At 37.2% G+C, this 16,721-nt stretch overlaps 1 protein-coding gene across 5 annotated transcripts in view; it reads left to right on the top strand.

Moving 5' to 3' along the window:
• Positions 1-16,721, top strand: part of PDE5A (phosphodiesterase 5A) — a 142,823-nt gene that overhangs the window by 25,597 nt on the left and 100,505 nt on the right. For all 5 annotated transcript variants that reach the window (XM_019828144.3, XM_011281658.4, XM_019828142.3 and 2 more), the window contains 1 exon segment: positions 6,959-7,048. In XM_019828144.3, coding sequence (XP_019683703.1) covers positions 6,959-7,048 — 90 coding nt within the window.

Raw genomic sequence — 16,721 nt, forward strand, 5'->3', positions numbered from 1 at the left:
CACCCTGATGACTTCATTCCTCCTTTTGCATTCCTTATCAAGATAAGTAAGTCTTTACCGTCTCTCACTTTGCACGTCTCACTTTATCAAGAAGTTTTCCTGAAGAACTGTGAGCCCTCTGGGGAGCCTGGGTGGCATAGTCGGTTGGGCATCCGACTTCGGCTCAGGTCATGATCTCACAGTCCGTGAGTTTGAGCCCCGCATCGAGCCCTGTGCTGTCAGTTCAGAGCCTGGAGCCTGCTTAGGATTCTGTGTCTCCCTCTCTGCCCCTCCCCCACTCACGCTCTGTCTCTCTCTATCAAAAAATGAATAAATGTTAAAAAAATTAAAAAAAAAAGAAGTATGAGCTCTCTCAAAGAATTTCTAATGAGTAAAATGATTTCCAAAATGAATTTTAGAAGAAAGAAGTAACAATATCAACTGTTTTAATCTTGATAAATCTACCAATCTGTCATGATCTAATTGCACCCCAAGGAACATAGTGTGGGAACCACTATATCTGTCTTTGTTTAATGTTCTAATAAGTTTTAGACATTGTCTTAAAAATGCCACTCTGTAAGAGAAAAATAGCTTATAAATTGGCAAGTCTACTTATGTTGTTTTCTGTTATTTTTACTTTTATGTAATTTCAAACTTAAGGGAAAGTTGTAAGTCTAGTAGAAGAAACTTCCATATACATTCTACCCAAATTCTCCAGCTGCTTATGTTTTGCCACATTTACTTTATCATTTTTTTCTTCCATATATAATACATGTAAGTAATATGTGTATACTATTTTTCTGAACCACTTAGTAAGTTGGAAATATTTTTACTAAATTTTTCAGTGAATGTTTTCTAACTGGGATATTCTTTTATATAATTTGAATACATTTGTCCAAATCAGGATTATGATACAATGCTATTACCGAATAGTCCATAGTTCAATTTCGTCTATTGTCCCATTAATGTTCTTCATAGCTATTTTTTCCTCTGATCAAGGGTCTGATCCAGAATTATATAATGAATATGCTTGTCATGTGTCTTTAGTCTTCTTTAAATCTGGAATAGTTTCTCTGTTTCTTTATCTATCTGTACATATATTTTGAGAGTACAGGCTAATTATTTTGTCAAATTTTTGAGGAGACTCAAAGTAGGCATTTTGGACAGAACCACAGATATCAATAGGCTTCCAAACAACAGTCAGTTCTTCACTTTTCCTACACCAGGTGATATCCTACAACCCAATTCAATTCTGATGCTAACTGCTAGTAGTTAGCACTAACTACCACTCGTAACTAACTGCTGACACTATACTACTACTAGTTAGCACAGACCCCACAGTCTAAAGACTCAATCCCACTAGATTGTCCACAGTTCCCAGTTCAGATATCAGCCACAAACAGGGCCCCCAAGCTACCCACATTTATGCCAACCTACAAATTAGGTGATTCCTCTTTCAGGTTCAATAATTTGCTGGAATGATTCACATAACTCAAGGAAGCACTATATTTACAGTTATAGTTTTATTTTAATGTATACAATTCAGGAACAACTAAATAGAAGAGATGCATTAGGGCAAAGAATAGGAGGTGGGGGAACACAGAAATTCCATTCCTTTTCCAGGAGGTGCACCACAATCCTAGCACGTAGATATCTTCACCAACCTGGACACTCCTCCAAACCTCATTGTTTTGAGGTTTTTTTAAATCAAGGTTTCATTATGTAGGCATGACTGATTAAATCCATTGGCCATTAGATTGAATTCAATCTCCAGCTCCCTCTCCCTTCTCTGGAGGTCAGGGGTGGGGCTCAGAGTTCTAACCCTATAATAAGTTGATTGATTTTTCTGTAGCCAGTCCCCATCTGGAAGCTCTCTGGGACCCACTCACTTATGACTCATCTCATTAGCATGAACACAGGTACAGTTGAAAGGGGCTTGTGTTGACTATCAAAAGACTTTCCTGTTACTCAGGGAATTACAGGGATTTTAGGAGCTCTGTGCCGGAACCTGGGACAAAGACTAAATATATATTTTATTAAATACCCACAGTCTTCTCAACATATGTTACCAGGAAGCATGTGATTTTGATTTATCCCAGTGTTGATGTTAATTTTGAAAACTTGGTTAGTGGTGTCTACTAGGTTTCTCCACTATAAAGGTACAGTTTTTCTGTTGTAATTAATAAATCTTATGATGAGGTACCTTGATATTGTGTAAATATTCTATTCTTCATGAACCTACATTTGGTAATTTTAGTATCCATTGATTCGCTAACTCCATCATAACTTCTATATTTTTTAGTTCTCATGTAACGAAGAGTTTGCCTTTATTCATACATTCCTTTATTTATTTCACTATGGACTCACAGATTTTTGTTTTGTTTAATGAGTTATGGTCTGTTATTATCTTTATTTATTCAAATTCTCAAATTATATCCAATTCGCCAGGCTCTGTGTCTTTTTGTTATGTTGCCATCACTCTGGGTTTTCTTGCTTTCTTGTGGGCTGAAAGTTCTAATTGGCTTAACAATATGTTCCAGGCTTATCTTACACTTTCCCTGTCCTAGCCCTAGAATCATTCATTTCCTAAGGAACTCTGGTTCCTTTCATTGGAGGAAATAACCAAGATAGAAACCAAGATGTGAGCACTAGATGTGTTCATTACTTCTGGTATGTGTTTGTTGCTACCAGTATGTCAGTAGACAGAGCTAGGAAAAAAATATGTAAATATACAACACATGCCTATATTTTATTTATTTTTATGTCAAAGAATTCTTGGGGGAGCCTGGGTGGTGCAGTCAGTTAAGCGTCCGACTTCAGCCAGGTCACGATCTCGCGGTCTGTGAGTTCGAGCCCCGCATCAGGCTCTGGGCTGATGGCTCAGAGCCTGGAGCCTGTTTCCGATTCTGTGTCTCCCTCTCTCTCTCTGCCCCTTCCCCGTTCATGCTCTGTCTCTCTCTGTCCCAAAAATAAATAAATGTTGAAAAAAAAAAAAAAAAAAAAAAAGAATTCTTAGTGATACCTTCAACACCTCAAGGTGCATTTTGTTTCTCTTCCTCCTTTTTCTATTGGGTGTTTCCTTCTCAAAAAATGAAGACCCAGGCTTCCTTATCTTTACATATTTATGCATGTTCAAACCAAGTCCCAAGCTCTTTACTCCTTTCTGTAGAATCTGGTGTCTCTCCCTTTAGGCTGAACAATTTCCATTAGCACTTCTTATAGTAAAGGTCTGGTGGTGACAAATTGTCTCAGTTTTAGTTTATCTGAAAATGCCTTTATTTTGCCTGTATTCTTGAAAGATATTTTCACTGGATAGACAATACTCAGTTAATAATTATTTTTCTTTCAACATTTTAACAGAGTTTTCCCATATTTTTGGTCTTCACTTTTCTCATGAGAAGTCAGCTATCCTTTGTATTTTCATCTTATGTTTCTTATGTATCATTTTCATAATATGTGTGTAAGTTTAAGATTTTCACTAACTTTGGAGAAATTTTGGTCTATGTCTTTAAGTATTTTTCCACTCCATCCTCTTTCTTCTCTTTGGGACTCCAATGATATATATGCTGGACCACTTGATGATGTCCCAGAAAACACCAAGGCTCTGTTAACTCTCTATAGGCTTTTCCCCTCTCAGTCCTTCTGATTGAGTACTTTCTGTTGATTTGTCTTCAGGTTCGCTGACCCTTTCTTATTTTGTTCTTCATCTGCTATTAAATGCATCGATGAACTTTTCATTTTAGACATTGTAGTTTTCAGCTCTAGAGTTTCCATTTGTTGTTTTTTTTAAGTTTTTTTTTTATAGCTTCCCATCTGTTCATTATTACCATGTTTTCCTTTAAGTCCTTAAGTACATTTATAATAGAAGCTTTTAAGTCCTTTTCTGTTAATTCTAACATCTGAATCATTTTTGAGTCATTTTCTATTGACTACTTTTTCTCCTCCTCACTATGGGTTGCAACTGCAAGTTTTCTTCACATGTGTTGCAATTTTTTATTGTATGCTGGATATTGTGGATGTTTTCTTGCAGGGCATTTGGATCATATCATCCTTCTTTAAAAGAGGGCTGATATTTGTTCTTGTAGGTGGTGAAATTACAAATGATCTTTTTGGTCCTGCCAGACTTGGTGTTATTGTTAAGGTAGATCTATTTTTGTTTTGAATACTGTCTTAAGGAATACTCCTCTCCTCCCCCCACCCCTTCCCAAATCAAGGGTATGGTCCTTACTCCTAAGGAGTAGCCTTTCTGTGTCTCAGCTGAATGCCTGAGGTGCTTAGTGAGGCCTCTCCTCTGCTTGAGCTGGAGCTCCAATGCCTCCAAATATTTACCTAATTGGTATCACCATTCTGCTTTCAGCCTTCAACACATAATTTTAGCTAGTTCTCTTAGAGCCTTGCTCTATTCATGTCTGAAGTGAATAGCCACTCAGTCTTTTGCCACTCCTTTTACCCCTTCCCCTAATTCCCCAACATAGCTCTCTTATTAGGTACTTTGCCTTGCAAATTTTAGCCACTTTAGAAGCCCCGAATTCCTTTCAGTTCCATTTGGAACTGTTACTGCACTTGTGTACCACCTACCTTCTTGCCAGCAGGAAAATGCCCCCGGAAGAAAGCCAGAGTATTGCCTGGTTGTCATGTGTATTCCCCATTTTCATGGTCTGTAGTTTAGCTGTCTCATATATTTGTCTAGTCTTATATTTTTCAGTAGGAGGGCATGTCTGGTACCAGTTGCTTTATTTTAGCAAGTGGATATCCAAGGCTCATTTTTTTTTTTACACTGTTCTCATAAACAGTCAAAGGAATAATCATGATAATAGTACCGCTCCATTTTTTCTTTGGTGTTGGCCGGAGCTAGAGCAGTTAAAAGTTCTCTATGTGTATTGCCTTTGCCCTGAGTGCATTGTTAGGAAAATTCTTTGAGATGACCAAATTCACCTAAGGTGAATTTGAAGCATACATTATTCCCACCTCCTTCAATGAAATGAAATTTAGGCTGCTGTTGATTTTAAGCTCTTAGTATGCCCCCAAAGCTGTGAAAGTCCTATTGTCAGTCTGTCAAACTCTATTGCTTTGATTAGATAGTTGAGTTTGGTTCTCTTCTTTATAAATTGGTCTTGTAATTTAAATATTCATTAACAAAAATTGCTGAGGATGCATTTTATTCATATTTTGATTATTAGCTTGTAGAATAACCCACTACATAAGTTAATAATTTTTTACCTCTTTAATTCATCAGTATCAGTATCCTGTCTGCCTTTTTAGATACATTCCCATATAGTATGTTATTTAAGAAAGATTTTTTAAAAATATTCAGCCAAAGTTTTCCCTGTGTCTCAGTATAACTTTGAGCATGTTTGCAAAAAAAAGGCAAAAATGCAGTACTGTTTATTTATAATCTAAAATATTTATACTGATTTTCCCCTATTTTATAACTTCTGTCTTGAAATTGTCTTTAATGCCAAGTTCAACTTTCTTGGGAAATTTGGCCTCATTTCTGACCCCAGTTGATGGAATCTAGTGTAATCATTTACTTCATTCACAGCTTTGGCTTTACATGAGTTGACTAATTAAAAAAACAAATAAATGACTTTCAAAGATGAGGATTTTCCATTGTGGCTATTCCATGTTCTCTGAAGGGAATTCCAAAAACAGAGCTTTTAGAGCAATGTTGCTATAATTAGGTTGAGCATGTAACTTCCCAAGACTATTGCTTTGAGGGGAACAACACTCATTCTGGTATGTTTGTTTCCATTCTAATCTTATCTCATATAGTAGTATCTGTCCATTTCACCTAGTGTGTATTCCCCCTCACTTACAAGGTTTGTTTTAAACTATAATAACCCAGGGGCGCCTGGGTGGCGCAGTCGGTTAGGCGTCCGACTTCAGCTCAGGTCATGATCTTGCGGTCCGTGAGTTCGAGCCCTGCGTCGGGCTCTGGGCTGATGGCTCAGAGCCTGGAGCCTGCTTCCAATTCTGTGTCTCCCTTTCTCTCTGCCCCTCCCCCATTCATGCTCTGTCTCTCTCTGTCCCAAAAATAAATAAACGTTGAAAAAAAAATTAAAAAAAAAATAAACTATAATAACTTAAAAATGATCACATTTGATAACGGTGATATTATTTGTTAATTAATTCCTTCATTTATTTACCAAATGCTTTGGACTTCTTTTGCTAGTGTTGGGAATACAGTGACAAACCCAAAAACAAAAACAAAAAATCCCCTCATAGAGTTTATAGCCTAACTTTAATCTTCCCAATCTAAAGTTCAACAAAAATAGCCTGTACCCTTCTTTAATTGACCCACATTTAGAACTTTTACACCTCTCAGAAGTCCTTTGTGGTTATTGGATGTGTAGGATATAATTTGTAAGAAGAAAAAAAAAAGATTAAGGAGTTGTTTACAGTCTGATTGAGGCCATACAGCTTGTTTTACGTACACATACACATGAAAATATTTAAAATTCCTATGAACACCTGAGAGAAGACAGAATACTGAGATAATATATAAACAACCATTATATGGGAAGTAAAGTCAATATTAAGCTGGTCACTTTGGAGTTGGTAGGTTTTATAGGAAAAATTTCAGAGCAGAGATGCTTTTCTTTAGGATGGCACAGAAGAATCAGATAGCGAGATGGGAACAGGCAAATTGTATTACAGAGGTGGAGAGTTGCCGATTTTTTGTGAGTCTAAGGAATGCTATCTAAATCAGTTAATATTTTGAATTTCCATTATTTCTGAACATTTGTTTGAGTCTGTATTTTTTTGGTTCTCATAAACACTAGCTACTAAAAAATATAAATTTATCTTTGTCAAAGATGATATGTACTTAGATGATTTGATGTCTTTCCCAATGATAAAATTGTCATTCAGAGCAACAAGGTAAGTTGTAGGTTAGATTTTTCTAATCTTATAAATCAGAAAAATCAAATCTGTCCTTGAACAGGTCAGTCATTAAATTGAATTTCTTTTTTTTTACTAGGATCCTCGATTCAATGCAGAAGTTGACCAAATTACAGGCTACAGGACACAAAGTATTCTTTGTATGCCGATTAAGAATCATAGGGAAGAGGTAAGCCAATTTTCCATTTTGTAAAAGGTCATTTGGAAACACTTTTCTTTTTGAAAAAAACTTTTACTTTGCATGTTTATGAAATAATACTGTAGTGACAAGTTAATTACGAAGAGCTTAAATATTCTCCTAGATTTTTTTTTATTTAGACTTTAGATACGGCTGAATTTTGATAGAGACTTTACTTTGACTTAGAAATAGATTTCAGACTTTTTATTTCCTTACCTCACTACCCCACCACCACCCTAGGACCTTATTCTCTTTTACGATACATAATTGTGATTGTGGTTAGAATCAATTTATTTCATATTATATTGGAAGCATCTGAATAATGTTCATTTCATAATTGGGTATCCAATTGTAATGGTCATCAGCTGATTTTGTGGGGAGGCATTCAAAATGAGGTTTTGAAAACATGAAAATTGTAACTAATTCCAAGTACATTTCATTGTGAAATTATAACAAGCAAATGAAATGTTTTGGTTTATATTTCATCTGACTAGAAGGTTTGGATTCTGTTAGCACTAAATTCCCTCTTCACCCATACTTATTTGAAAAAAAAAAAAGTTAATAAATTAACAGTCAAATTGTATGTTTCAGTTAAACGTTTTCAGTCCTGACTGCACATCACAATCAACTGAGGAACTCTAAAATACTACCAATTAAATCTGACTCTCTGAGGGCAGTGTGTAGACACTGATATGTTTTTAAAGCTCTCCAGATAATTCTAAAGTGTAGCCAGGGTTGGAAATCACTACTGGAGGGGCGCCTGGGTGGCGCAGTCGGTTAAGCGTCCGACTTCAGCCAGGTCACGATCTCGCGGTCCGTGAGTTCGAGCCCCGCGTTGGGCTCTGGGCTGATGGCTCGGAGCCTGGAGCCTGTTTCCGATGCTGTGTCTCCCTCTCTCTCTGCCCCTCTCCCGTTCATGCTCTGTCTCTCTCTGTCCCAAAAATAAATAAATGTTGAAAAAAAAAAATTAAAAAAAAAAAAAAAAGAAAATCACTACTGGAAGTGAAAACAAATAGATTGGAAGCACCCACACTGGGGCATCTTAACCTTGGCTGCACATTAGAATCACTTGGGAAATATTGAGAAACTTTAATGCCCAGGCTTCACCAGAAATCAGTCTCTGGAGTTGGGGCCCAAGCATCAGTATTTTGACATTCCCAGGTGATTACAATATGCTGCTAGGTTTGAGAACCACTACCAAGGATACTAAAAACACTTCGATGCTGCTGCTTGATATATATTCAAATTATGACATCTTTCCTTTCTCTCCTCCATCCGGTCCTTTACCTAGTTCCATTGATTTTCACTGTTGGAATTTTTCTCACTTCAGTTCCTTTCCTTTCACACCTATTGCCATAATTCAGATATTGAAGCAGTGCTTGAACTTTTAAAATATTCTCGTAAGAGGCTTCTGTACTTGCATTCAGTTTCCCTTCAGTCCTCCCTGCTATATGCCCTGGGAATTTTCCTAAAACACAGCATTCTAAACCAGTGCTTCTAAGACATGAATGTGCATATGAATCACATAGGGATTTTGTTAAAATGCAGTTTCTGATTTCTGTAGGCCTAGGTGGGACCTGAGGTTCTTTTCTAACAAGCACCAAGTTGATGCAGACACCCCAAGTCTGCAGATCACAATTTGACTAACAGGATCCTAAAGAAGTTATTTTCTAGTAGTCTAAAATAAGTTCTCAGTGTCTTAGAGTTGCTACCTGGTTTTTTAAAGGGGATAGTTAGAGCCAAAGTCACTAAAAGTACTTGCAGTTAAACCATGAATAAAATTAATTAATTAACTACTCAGTTGATTAATTAATTAGTTAATTAATTGGTTAATTATGTGGGTGAATAAATAAAATGGAAAATGCATGGACTAATGATGGGTTGCCAGATATAGCAGCTAAGAAGTATGTCCCTTGCAATATTTGTGACGTAGTTAAACTAAAAATTACTTGTCGCTCATCTGAAATTAAATTTGACTAGCTTTCCTGTATTTTATCTGATAGCCATAGTTATAAACCAAGAGCTAAGATTCTGTGCACTTGAGAAGACTGTATTCAGCTTCCAGTTAGATAAATATATGGGAAAATTGTGATCCAGAAAACAACTTTGTACTGGCCAAAGACTCAGCCTGAATCATTCTCTGATTAACTTCTCTTTCTAAATAGTGTGAACAATCTCACCAACATTGGGGATTGGGGGAACCCATGAGAATGTGCAACAAAACCACCAGGGCAGAGTGAGTGGGACCACAGGATACATGTGTTTCTCTCTTTATGACTACCTGTGAAGATGACTTAAATTAAAACAAGCAAAAGGCTGTATTGAGGTATAATTTAACACAATAAAATTCGTCCATTTTAAGTGTATGGCTTGATGAGTTTTGGCAAATGTGTATACAGACATGTAATCATCACTGCGATCCAGATACAGAACATTTCTGTCACCTCAGATATTTCCCTGTACTCCTTGCAGTTGATCCCATCCCCCTCCCTCCCTCAACCGCTAACCCCTAACAATCATTAGTCTTGTTTCTTGTCACTATTGTCTTTGCCTTTTCTTAGAATGTCATATAAATGGATTCCTACAGTATATAGTCTTGTGTGCCTGGCTTCTTTCACTTAGTATAATGTTCATGAGATTCATCCATGTTGTTGCAAGTATCAGTAATTTGTTCCATTTTATTTTATTTTATTTTATTTTATTTTATTTTATTTTATTTTATTTTTTTAATGTTTATTCATGTGTTTTGAGACAGAGTGTGAGTCAGGGAGGGGCAGGGAGAGAGGGAGAGGGAATCCCCAGCAGGCTTTGTGCTCTGTCAGCACCAAGGCTGACTGTGAGATCATGACCTGAGCCAAAGTCAAGAGTCCTGTGCTCAACTGACTGAGCCATCAAATCATCCCAATTCTTTTTTATTGATGAGTGATTTATTCCATGGCGTGAATATACTAGTTTGATTATCCATTCATTGGTTGATAGACACTTGAATTGTTTCCAGTTTTATGAAAAAAGCCACTATTATGAAAGAAGCCACTGTGAGTGTTTGCATACAGGTCTTTGTGTGGACATAATGCTTTCATTTCTCCTTGGTAAATATATAGGAGGGGACTTGCTAGGTCATATGGTAGGTGTATGTTTAATTTTATAAGAAACTTCCAGACTCTTTCCCAAAGTGGCTGTACCACATGTGTTCTTACCAACAACATGAGAGTTCCAGCTGCTTCACCTCCTTGGCAACATGTGATATTATCAGTTTTTAAAACTTAAGCTGTTTTAGTAAGGATGATTTGAATTTGATTACGTGAATATATATATATTATATATATATATATGAATGTACATATATATATGAATATATATATATGAATGTACATATACATATGAATATATATATATAACCCCACTCTCAACTAGGGCTGTCTGCTTACTTCCAGATCTGATTAAAGTGGGTCCAGCTACAGGTCCCAGATTGTGATTGTCCAGAGCTCTCCCTCAGATTCCTGCTAGGTTCCTGAGCAACCTTAGTCGGTCTGCCTCCATGTCCCTTCATCCTCTCCTGCTGTCTCTGCTTTACCCTGTAATGACTAGATAGGAAGCCAGGGCTCTTCACTGGTCTTCACAAAAGTTCACTCACACCAAGCATTTCATGGAACAAAGAAACCTTCAGTAACTTCACTAGAGACTTAGTAACGTTATCGAAAGAAGGGTTTCCAAACACAGATTTTAAAAGGTCTTGCTGACTGTCCCCACTCTCTACCTTCTCCCACCTGCTCCCTCTCTCCCATACTGGCACCATGCAGTTCAAAATTATTTCCTGTGAGAATCATTTCTTCAGAGAAAAAGGAATGAAGAGAAACAGAATAGAATCCTCTGCTATGAAAAAGAAAGAAAGAAAGAAAGAAAGAAAAAGAAAGAAAGAAAGAAAGAAAGAAAGAAAGAAAGAAAGAAAGAAAGAAAGAAAGAAAGAAAGAAAGAAAGAAAGAAAGAAAAAGAAATTTGGCTGACAGAACCAAGGCCAGTAAGAAGATGCAGTATATGACTTTCAGAATTATCTTCAAATTTATAGCTATGTAGACAAACTCAGGGCAATGTTACTTTTGTGTACATAAAGAAGTACTCTTTTTTCACAAAGTTTTTGAAGTTAAGGTGGAAGGCACAAGTAAAGCTTTGGGAGTAATTGCCTTTTTTTTTTTTAAGTTTATTTAGTTACTTTGAGAGAAAGAGTTCAAGAATGCACCCCTGTGAGTGGGGGAGGGGCAGAGAGAGAGAGAGAGAGAGAGAGAGAGAGAGAGAATCCCAAGCAGACTGCATGCTGCCAGCACAGAGCCTCATGCAGGGCTCAATCTCATGAACCGTGAAATCGTGACGAGCAAAATCAAGAGTCGGTCCCTTATCCATCTGAGCCACCAAGGTGCTCCTGGGAGTAGTTGTTAAGACTGCTGGCTCTGGGCTTGAATCCCATTACCACTCACTTGATAAGTACCCAGGTTGCAATTAGTTAATCCCTTTGTTTTTGGTTTTCTCATCTGCAAAATGGTGTTATAAAAGGACCTAACTCCTAGGGTTTCTGTGAAGAACAGATGGGTTCATGCATGCTAAGGGTTTACAGGCACACTGAAAGTGATCAATAAATGTTATATTTTAAAAGGAGACCTAGAACTAACAGAACTTTTAGGAGAGATAAGGAATGATATAATTATATGAAGAGGTCATTAGCCACATGGTATAACCAGCCAGCTAGGGCCAAGTGATAACCAGAGAAGTCCCTGCCTTAACCTGATCTGTTGCCCCCTAACTTTAAGCTTAAGAGAAAAATGCTTTTCACTGCTTGTGCTCATAAATAAGGTGAAATCAATTTGGTGTTTTCCCTTTTGTTAGTCCAACTGTGTTGAGTAAGCCAACGCCAATTCCAACTAATTACCAGGGAACCTCAAATGAGGTGTGACTTTATAAACAGTCAGTAAATAGTTTATTTTACTGATTGTTCACAAAATGTCCTGGTACTTGTTAGTGACCAGTGTCTTAAGGCATAGACACTGATGCTGGAAGGCTGCTTGAATGGAGAAGCTGAATATTGAATACTAAAGTCTGAACTATAACATAATACAGAAAATTCAGGAAGAGTTTTATGATTCAGAAAAATATTTAATTTCCTTATTTGCCTCGTCTTCCTTTGAAATATTTCAACTAATTAAAAATTTTCTGGAGTTCTTTTCATTAATGATGTAATCTTAATGTGTGATAGATAGAGCAATGCTTTTTTTAGAAATCAGGATCATAGATATTGCTAAACTTCTGTGACAAAAATTTTTGAAAAGAATTGTAGTGGGTAAGTTTTTGCAATCTTCCCCCGTCCTGCTCCCTTCTAAGAGAATGGGGTTAATGCACAAAGTGGTGGGGGCGGGGGGGGGGGTACTGAAGAAGCTTGAAGAGGCTAAAACAATTTATTTTGGAAAGGTCAAAGAGCTGCTGGCTAGAGAAAATAAATGAAGATGAGAAGAGGAAGGGTCAAGGGAGAAAAGATAGCCAGCCCAGGCTGTATATTAGAGTGGTTTGAGGACTGTGGGGTATGAACTTGGAAATAACTGCCTATCCTGTGGAAACTATTCTAAGGACCTGGCATATATTAATTCATTTAATCTTCCTAGCAGCCATAAAAGGTGGTCATTATTTGTTCCTACTTAACAGATGAGAAAACAGCCATGGAACATTTAGGGAACTTACCCAAAGTCACATAACTAAAAACTGGCAAAGCTGAGATTCAAATCTAGGCAATGTGTAAGTGAAGTAAGTCAGACAGAAAAAGGCAAATACCGGATGATTTCACTTACATGTGGAATCTAGAACGCAAAATTAAACAAACAAATCAGAAATAGAATCTTAAATACAGAGAACAAACTCGTTGTCACCAGAGGGGAGGAAGGTGAAACAGGGGATTAGGAGGTTACAAACCTCCAGTTTGAAAATAAAAAAGACATGGAGGTGAAAAGTATGGCTTAGGGAATATAGTCAGCAATATTGTAATAACTTTGTATGGTGGCAGATGGGCTACACTTCTGTGGTCAGCATTTCATAATATATGTAATTGTCGAATCACTATGCTGTGCACCTGAAACTAATATAATATTGTAAGTCAGCTATGTTGTTGACTGTTCAACAACAACACAAATAGACAATCTGGCTATAGAGTAATGACATGGGAAAGAGGGTTTCTTAAAATTCTGCTGTGAGAATGGGGCATACCTGGGTGGCTCAGTCGGTTAAGCACCCGTGTCTTAGTTTCCGCTCAGGTCAGGATCTCACGGTTCCATGGGTTTGAGCCCTGCGTCAGGCTCTGCACTGGCAGGGTGGAGCCTGCTTGGGATTTTCTCTCTCTCCCCTCCCCCCACCCCCGTCCCTCCCCTACTCACTCTGTCTCTTTCAAAATGAATAAACTTAAAAAAAATAATTCTGCTGTAAGTGATGACTGCATCCACTTTCTTCCACTGCAGTGAAAGGGCTAAGAGAGGGGGATGGGAGGTACACTGGTGTATTTAGTGTCTCTCATGCAGAGGCAGGACTTGAGGGTGAAAACAAGGAGATCTGGCTGTATTCTGATGACTTTTAATGTCAAGTGGTTAAACCACTCTGCAGACAGACTCCAGGAGGAAATTTTCTCCAGGGATAAAAGAGTTACGGGAGCATGTTTCATATTAATCTGGGCCAGCGTGCTCCAGCGGAGAACCATGATGTGCGCATGAAGCATAATGAGAAAAATTGCAGCAAACATATGAATTTTAAAGCCTGCTGTCAGATTTCTTTCAGACGTACTGCAGGACTTTTTTTGGACCTGGCACTTGGACCAGTTTTTATTTTTGTCGCTTGGCATTAGTCTTTTCTATGACCAGACAATTCTTTTATGTTTAGTAAAGAAGTGCAGGGGAAATTCAACTCTTTCTATCGCAGATGACCCATTTCTCACATACTGCCCTCCCCTGAAGTATTGCTCATTATGACATGGTAGAGATGAGTGTTCTTTCGTATTTATAGGCATTATGGAAGGCATTGTTGTGAAATAATGCAAGTTCTTTGAAAATTTCTTACTGATCTGAGCTGGAGATTATATCCAATATTGTCTTTCAGGCTGGTCTGAAATACCTGTTTTCTCTGTCGACTGTAGTTACTACATAGAAATCTAATTTGGAATCACAGATTTTTTTTCCTCCTTTATTTTTATTTTAGCATACTGATTTTATTTTAACACACTTGATGACGTACTTACTATTCTTCGACGCAAATATAAGTTATGAGAAGATACATGGTAACTTTTTTCCAGTGTGATAAAGGAACATTTTATTTTAGCTAACTATCTAAATTTATATCTTCTTTTAAAAAAAAACTGAAAATTAAAAAAAAACCCTAATTTTTATGAATGTTTTTATGAGATAAATACTTTGATGAATCAAAGAAATTTCATGCCTGCAGAAATCACAAAATAAAGCATTAATGGAATCAGATGTGTAATTCCTGCTGCAAACGTAAAGTTTTCTAGAATTTAGGTTCTATGATCTTATCTGCTTATTTTATTTTTTTTATTAAAAATTTTTTTTAATCTTTATTTATTTTTGAGAGAGAGACAGCGTGTGAGCAGGGGAGGAGCAGAGATAGAGGGAGACACAGAATCTGAAGCAGGCTCCAGGCTCCGAGCTGTCAGCACAGAGCGCGACGTGGGGCTCGAACCCATGAACTGTGAGATCATGACCTGAGCCGAAGTCAGATGCTCAATCAACTGAGCCACCCAGGCGCCCCCTTACCTGTTTATTTTAAAGTAATCTCATTTTTTTCCTCTGAATTATCTTGTTTGGACAAATAACTGTTGAATCCCTAAAATATGCAGAGCACTGGTCTAGGCAGTGAGGATATTTAAACAATGAAGCAAGGAAGGTACTTGCTGGAAATTTTTTTCAATTTCAAGATGTAGATCTTGTACACTAGACGTTAACTATCAGTACGCGGTAACAAGACAGGTGTTAAATGAGTTCAGTATTCAACTCACTAGGTCAAAGGAACAACTGAATTTTGAGACCTAGAGAAATTAAAGAGGAAAGAAGTAAGCTGTGGTCTCCTGCAGCAGATTCCTGCTGTTTATATCACAGCCTTACGAGAGAAGCACATACAAGCTTTACATGAGAGGGTGGAGGCAGGGGAGACGCTTGCCAGCCATCTCGTGCTTAGAGTGCCGACTGGGTCTTAAATTTGACAAGTAAGCTCGGAACAGATAAACATTATGGCTTTACGCATAATCCTTCAATTCTAAGTCAGGCTAGATGAAAATACAGCCACACAAAAAAAGTAGAGTTTAATTGCAGACTTTTCGTTGATCTAGATCTATTTTAGTCTTAAAGAATTGGCTAGTTTTGTGGCCTTTTTAAAAAACGTATAAATTGTTTATTGCACTTGTTCCCCAGTGATACTCTTTCTCGTGGCCTTGTTTTTAGAAACAAAAGTACTCCACAAAGTTTCCGTTTGTTCTGGACTTGATGTCATGATGGTGATGATCTTTTCTCATTGCTTTTCCATATTGCCTTTTAAATAATAAGCAAGTGGGGCGCCTGGGTGGCGCAGTCGGTTGAGCGTCCGACTTCAGCCAGGTCACGATCTCGCGGTCCGTGAGTTCGAGCCCCCCGCGTCAGGCTCTGGGCTGATGGCTCGGAGCCTGGAACCTGTTTCCGATTCTGTGTCTCCCTCTCTCTCTGCCCCTCCCCCGTTCATGCTCTGTCTCTCTCTGTCCCAAAAATAAATAAACGTTGGAAAAAATAAATAAATAAATAATAAGCAAGTGTATTTTACAGAGAAGATGGCAAACATTTTCCTAAAGAAAAAAAACACTTGTTAAGAGCAGCAGATGAAAAACACGGTGCTAATAGGTTAAATTCCTGAGGCTACACTGCTTATCCAGGAGAAGAAGAAAGGGTGAATGAAAGCTTGAGACTGATAGGCTGTCTTTCCCCAAATCTCATTTTTAATGCTCAGAAAATCTGGTTCAGACTGAAGGCTATGTTTTATTCAATATGAAGTTTATCTTCATTAGTACTTTCAGGATACCCATTCCAGCACTTGTTCAAATGCATTACATTTTAATCTAATAGATCATTTACAAATTTAATCTTGAGAAGTTTTACATAGGCCCTGAAATAATGACTAGTAGAGGTCTGGAACATGTTGCAGATAAGCATAAACAATTCCTTTGTATAATATCTAACCCAGAACTACATAATTAAGATTTTTAATTATTAAATAATTTTAAGTTTTTCATGTACTCTTAACAGATTAAGGTGGTCGTCAATAATATTGCTACTCTCCATAGATATATGTGCAGACATCTGTGTTCATTTAGTAAAAGCTACGATTATGTAGGTAAAGTGCTTTTATAAATTGTTAAATACTCTATATTCTTTCTTATTATACCTCATCTAAAAATCTCTACTTATTTCACTTCTACCAGAGTGGAAGTGAATAATACAGGCTTAAGAAAAAAAATTTTAATATTTTTTAATATTTAAGAAGATTTTAAAAAACAAAGAGCGAGAGATAAAGATCTTTAAAAATTTTTGAACCGTATTTTTCTATTTGCATTAGTTCATGGTAGTGAAATAAAGTGAAAAGTAACCTGGATTTAGGATTC

Source organism: Felis catus, chromosome B1 (genome assembly GCF_018350175.1).
Source record: "Felis catus isolate Fca126 chromosome B1, F.catus_Fca126_mat1.0, whole genome shotgun sequence".
In the NCBI taxonomy this organism is placed as follows: domain Eukaryota; kingdom Metazoa; phylum Chordata; class Mammalia; order Carnivora; family Felidae; genus Felis; species Felis catus.